Below are 6380 nucleotides of genomic sequence, written 5' to 3' on the forward strand. Positions count from 1 at the left end.
CCGGAGCCCACTCAGGCAGGGAGGGAAGCTAGAAGCAGTTTCGCGGGACGGAACAATGAGTCAAAACACCGCCTCCCCATTTTGACACTGATGCCTAGGGGAAATACCCACGGCCCAAACACTTGATTATGAATGGAGATTACTTTGGGGTTACAGGGCAATTACGTCCTGGAAAGGAAAACTTTGGGGTCTTAGGCTGGGCTCAGCAATTTCACTATTTGGTGGGGAAAGCTAGTGCTTAAAGCCTATAAGAGAAATCTGCTCTGGGCCTTCACCAAAAACTTTAGTCTAAACATGAACAGCCCCAGAAACACCAGAGGCTAAAGAGGCAAATATTTACTCATGTAACCCTCCCCCCAATCCCACCCCACTCCACCCCTGCCACCTCCACTTCACTGGCATCTTTCATAAAAGATTTGTGCAGCAAAGCTATTGTTGAAAAGTATTTATTTACACTAGGATCACAAACCATCCATTATCTGAATTCCAGTTAGTGGCTGTGCATTATGGTGATAAACAATTTATAACTCCACAGCAATAGAGAGCTCATAACCAAAGGAGTCAGCTCTCCTAATGTTATTTACATCCATATTTGACATTTTACTCCAAAAGTAACACTTTAAAGTCACAAAACAGCGTACAAAAATATAGTTTCTAAAAAAAAATCCAAATATTAATAGGCAGAAATGTACAGGCATACTAAAACCAGGGAGTGATTTTTTTTTAGTAATCAATAAGGCAACCCATTTACATGCAGACACTGCAACATTGTCTACATCACACAAGGCACCGAGGACACATCAACACAATCGCATGCATCCTAGTTTCAGAGAATATATATATACATCTCCCTTTAAATAAGTTATTCTCTGAATCTTCTTGTTTCAATAGGTCATAAATGCTTTCCTTTTTCTTTCCCCAAAGTCCAGATCTTGTAGAACAGTGCACATTAAAAAAAAATACACTAATATCTGAGTGAATATACACTGAAAAAATAGCTATTTACAATTTCCAACTACTGAAAAAGCATCAGTTGCCAAGTCTATCTCATCAGATTGCACTTCTGTTCTCTATGTTAGTTTACATATTGCTTTAACGGCTGACACTGGATGAGCTCTGTTCACTGGTCCAAGGCTCCCAGAATTCCATTGAGTCTGTGCTTGGTTCACTCTACAACTTCCCCTAAAGCAGCCACCGAGTTAGATAAAGTGCACGTCAGTTTGGGTCTTTGGGCTGACCCCCGATTCTCTAAGGCATCAGCATCTCCCGACCTATTTTAATGGGGTCCCAGATCAACTCCGATGCCTAGAGTTAAGATGCTGTCATGGATACATCAAAGCAAAAGTGGGTAAGGGGTGGGGGGCAGGGAGTGAACCTCCAGTCCAAGGGAACCCCAGCTTCTTGCAGGCCAGCAGGGAGCCTTTCCTGTACCCTTTTGGTCAGAGTCACCTCAGCTGAGAGAGACCAAAATGAGCCCAGTTTCAGGCAGGTCCTGTTTCTCAGCTTAAAGGGAGGAGCAGTGATGGGATCCCCACCCCCCAGACCCTTCCAGCTTTGAAGGGAGGGGTGAGGAGCCAGTGGTAGTGTTGGTGAAGCTCAGATTGGAAAAGGGCCTCACGGACCCTCAGGAGCTGGTCAGGTCAAGAGTCTCTACTCAAGGTGTCCGGGTCCGAGAGGCGCAAGAGGTGAGAGGACCCCCTCCCAGAGCGCTGCTGCCACCGCTGCCGCACAAGGCTCCCCCGGATTGGGTCCCCCCTGGGCAGGAGGAAGTAGAAGAGGTCCCTGGCCCTGAGGATGAAGGTGCACTGCTCTTCCTCTCCTTCTGCCGGAGATGGATCTTGGTGTGTCGTTTGCGTTCATCACTGCGGGCAAACTTTCGGCCACAGTAGTCACAGGCAAAGGGCTTCTCGCCAGTGTGGGTGCGGATGTGGGTGGTGAGGTGGTCACTTCGGCTAAAGTTCCGCATACAGATCCGACACTGGAAGGGCTTATGCCCGGTGTGGATTCGGATGTGCCTAGTCAACTCATCACTCCTGGAGAAGCGCCGGTCACAGCCCTCGGCCGGGCATGGGTACGGGCGTTCGTGAACTGGAGTCTTGCTAGGCCGGTTCGGGTACTTTCGTGGGCGAAGTATAGGCCGAAGGGGCAAGTGGTGTGGATTGTAGGCAGCGGCGGCTGCGGCACTGCCAGAGAGCCTGGGACCACCCTCACTGCCACTACTGCCCCCAGGTCCAGCTGCCCCAGCACTGGGCCCTCCCAGAGTAAAGTTACGGATAGTGGAGAGTGGAGTGAGGGGTGGTGGCACCCTCAGAGAATCCAGAGGGCAGGAGAAAGGCTTGCGGTCTGGGCCACCTGCCCCGTGAAGGTCCCGCTGGCATTGAGGTGGAAAGAAGCCTGGGTAGTCAGGGATCATGGGGAAGAGGCCTGGGTCTGTGGCAGGCTTGGGAGAGGGATAGGAAGGGGGTGGTGGGTAGGCAAGGGCAGAAGAGGCAGTGGAAGTCGTGGCTGAAGGCAAGAAAGCTGAGGGATCCTGGTAAAGGTCTCCCGTGCAGCCTGAGTACGGAGGAGGAGGTGGAGGTGAGTAGAGGTGGTCAAGGTCAGACTGTGTCTGGGACATGGTGCACACACCCAGAGGCCCCCCAGCCAGTGGGTTGGGAGAGGCAGAAGAGGCACTGGAGGAGGCTGTGGTAGAGGTTGGGGCCGTCACCCCCTGCAGAATTCCTGCACTCACGATGTTGATGATGCCTTCTGGGTAGCAGCTGGCACCAGGGTACTGGGGGTCGATGGAGAACTTTCCCATGTAAGTGAAGGTCTGGTTCCGAGGGGCAGAGACAGGAGCAAAGCTGGGATAGGGCAGATCCAGGGACCTCTTTTCTCCAGTCATGTCAATGTTGATCATGCCATCTGTAACCAGGAAAGGAGAGCAAAGATGGGGATACTGATCTGGGGGCCCAAAGGAAATCAGGCTCATCCTCACACACCCCAGTCCCTCTGACACCATCCTGGGGACACAGGAAGATGAAGGGAGGCTCTGCTCCCACTTCCTCTCCAAACCCCAATCACAATCACAAACATCCCTGATCTGCCAAAAACTTTCTCCCCTTCTCCTTCCCTTGTGGGACACACAGTTGGGTCTTCCTGCCCAACACTGCCCAGAGGGGAAGCTGCCAGAGAGGGGGGGCCGGCTGGGGCAAAGGGGAGAGGAGCCTTAGGTATTTTCCCAGCTCCAAGGACTCGGGCTCCCTCCCAGCATGTCTCCTTTGCCTCATCCCTCCCTCTCCCACTGAAGAGCAGCCGATGAGTAAGGGAGGGAGCTGGGGCACCGCGGGAAGAGAAGTGCTACAGGTTTCTCCCTGTCTCCCTCTCCCCCTCCTCCTCCCCAGCACCGCTGACCTTGCCCCACAGGCACTTGAGGAGGTGAAAAGAAATTCCAGGTGCTGGAACAGCCGCTTGGGTTTCCTCTCATCGCCTGGGAAACCAGCCCATCGCTAACCCCGCTCTTCCCTCCGCCTCCTCCCCTTACACCTCCACGTCTGTCTCCCCAAAGCCACAATCTCACTAATTCACCGGCCACAGCGCAGCCGGTGGTGAAGGATCCCTGAAGGCAAAGGAACCTCCCGGCAGCTCGGCCTGATTCCTCCGCCCGCTCCTTCTTCCCCAAGGCTGAATAGCTTGTATTCTCTTCCTCTCTGGGGCTCTCCTCCCCGGTTTCCTCCGACCCCTAAATTCCACATCATTCTGTCTCTGCCCCAGGGGAGGGGATACCCGGAGTGGTGGGTAAGGCGATTGAGTAGGGGGATGGTCCGGGAAGCTGAAAACGCCTCCAGTCCTCTGTCTAGGACTTGCATCCCGACTCCCAGAGCTCCAGGTCCCGCTGAAAGGGGGGGGGGGGGAAGAATACTATAATGATTGTAAAAGCTCAGCGCTGTGTCGGGCACTCGGCAAGCCCTCCGTAGGTGTTAGCTATTAGCTAGTCTAACCGTACATCTCTCCTCCTAAATCAAGGCACCCCATTCACCAAGAGCGCTGGGAACAGGCTTCCCAGCTAGCAGATACACCCACCCAGGCTCCTCCATAGAAGCCTCTACCTATTTTAAACGTCCCCCAAATCAACTCTGTCCCCCCGTACAACCACTTCCACCCACCCACACACAGACTCCCAGCCCCTCCATCTACTACCACCGAAGCACGCTGCTCCCCGGGGGCAGAGCCGGAAAGGATTAAGACACCTTCCTTACCTCCTGTCACCCCGTTCATCTGGTCAAAGGGTCCTCCTAGGTCGCCGGGGGCATTAGGAAAGATAGACACCGAGGTGGCTGCAGCGGCAGCGATGTCCTCCACGGGGTAGATGTTGTCAGACAGCTGGTGCACAAAGCCACTGAGAGTTACTGGGATTTTGTCTACGGCCTTGGCGGTCATCATTTGCTCCAACTCACAACCTGGAGACCCAACTCCCTTGCTACCTGGATTGCCAAAGAAGCCGTTTTGGTGACGGGGTAGCCCCGGGTTCCTCCGTCGGTCTTTTCCCCCCTACTCTTAAAACAACACCCCTTCCAAAAAAATCCAAAATCCCAATAAAAACCAGCCAGCAAGTTTTTGTTTGTCTCTTTGCTCCAACTGAAAGAGAGATGTTGGCCACTCACTGTCCTGCCTGCCTGTCCTGCCCGCCTGCCTGCCCGTCTGTCTGTGTCCCCGCTGCTGAGAGCCCAGGAGTTGCCGGTGTGGTGTTGTTATAACAGTCAGTGGGTCCCCTTGCAGAGCTATTAATCAACTGCAGCTCGCTCAGTTAGACGGAAAGTGTGGCTCTAAGTATTTATGGGCAGGCCTTGAATGCCCGTGACGTCGCTGCCCATATATGGACTGAGGAACAGGGACGGGCAAGTCGGCTTTGCAGTCACATGGCTTATTTGCATACGAGCTTCGCTCGGTCTCCCGGGCGTCCCCGGCTCCGCGGGCCGATGCGGGGCCCGGGAGGGCTCTGAGGGCTTGGAGGGGGTCCGGGGGGCAGCCTAGGGGGGCGGCGGATACTGCGCGCCCCCCTCCTCTGGCCCGGGGGCGGGGAGGGTGGGCCGGCCTGCCTGCGCTCCCCGGCCTCCCCAGAGCCAGCCGGGAGGAATTCCGGTTCCCTGGGCCTTTCCAAAAAAGGCGAGGATCCGGCGGCAGCCGCCCCGCCCCCGCCCCTTGTTTGGGAGCCATTCCGGAAAATTAAACTTCGGAAAGAAACCGAGCGCCGCCGAGACGCGGCTGCCGGGCCAACCCCTACTCACTTTCTGGGCCGCGCGAAACCGCAAAGTGCCGGCCCCGGCGGGGACCGTGCACCTAGCCTTACCTGCCCCCGTGCGCTCCCCCGGGGCACGGCGGGGCCGGGGCGCGCTGCCGGAGAGGCTGCGCCGCGGCCTCGGGGCCACGTCTGCGCTATTTTAGCCGGGCCGAAAATGGAACCGGGCTCTCCTGGTGGGTTTAGGTATTGGGGGCACCGCGGGGTGCGGGAGCAGGGAGGCCGCGCCCCGCTGGACTGCGGGGGCCGGGGCGAGCTGCGGCCGCGGCCCCACCTTCTGGAGAGAGCCCCTGGGCGGCTGCGGCTAGCGGGCTCCCTGCCCAGGACATCTGGGCGGTCGGCTGCGTGGGGGTGGATGCCCAGATGGCGGCTTGGACAGCAACTCGGCCCCATCGCGCGCGCGCGCGGGAGCACACTCACTCACACTCACACACTTCCGCTACACACTACACACAATCTCACGCCTCCAGTCTCTCCCGACCCACTCCCACACCTCACGCCCACAGCCTCCCGGGAGTCAGACAACTCGGGTCCCCGCGCTCTCCCGGAGCTGCTCCTCGCAAACGTGGCCTCCCAAACCGCCGCTGCCGCCCCCACCCCGGCAACCACCAGCCACACCGCAAGCCAGCCTAGTCCCCCGCACTCACTCCAATCCGCTGCCGGACGCGCACGCTCCCACGTCCCAGGACACGGGACGGCCGACCAAACACCCGCATCCAAACCCTTCGCAGACTGTGCCTCACAACCCCACTCAGAGGCACACACACGCGCACCCACCCACGCACACTCCCTTACACGCGCGCTCACACACATGCACGCACTCGCTTTCAGAGGGGAAAAAATCCTGTCTCCCTCCGGAGCTACAGCGACCGCAGGTTTAGCCTCCCCGGATGCGAGTCGGTGATAATATAACACACCCGTCTCGTAACTCCGGTTTCACCCCTTCAATTACAGCCGGCGAGTTTCCTTTGAGACTTCAGAAACTGACCCTGATGGAAACCTTTCTGTTTCGTTCCAAAAACAATTTTAAAAAGCCCCCCCTCCCAACTTGTTGCCCTTTTCTGGCTGTATGAGTACTGCTCTCCACCCACACTCTCCACCC

General features: G+C 56.6%; 1 protein-coding gene across 2 annotated transcripts; it reads right to left on the reverse strand.

Annotated features, from left to right (window-relative positions):
• Nucleotides 1-430: 430 nt before the first annotated feature.
• On the reverse strand, nt 431-5983 carry EGR2 (early growth response 2). Of its 2 annotated transcripts, XM_043985595.1 has the most exons (3): nt 5926-5983; nt 4239-4362; nt 431-2904 (listed from the first exon to the last, which is right to left on the reverse strand). In XM_043985595.1, the coding sequence occupies exons 2-3, from the start codon at nt 4255-4257 to the stop codon at nt 1655-1657; spliced, it is 1269 nt and encodes a 422-aa protein (XP_043841530.1). In that variant the 5' UTR covers nt 4258-4362; nt 5926-5983; the 3' UTR covers nt 431-1654. The 2 variants fall into 2 exon arrangements, with proteins under 2 accessions (XP_043841530.1, XP_043841529.1); XM_043985594.1 differs by lacking the exon at nt 5926-5983 and having other exon boundaries at nt 4239-4771.
• Nucleotides 5984-6380: the final 397 nt, after the last annotated feature.

Source organism: Dromiciops gliroides, chromosome 2, assembly GCF_019393635.1.
Source record: "Dromiciops gliroides isolate mDroGli1 chromosome 2, mDroGli1.pri, whole genome shotgun sequence".
Taxonomy (NCBI): Eukaryota; Metazoa; Chordata; class Mammalia; order Microbiotheria; family Microbiotheriidae; genus Dromiciops; species Dromiciops gliroides.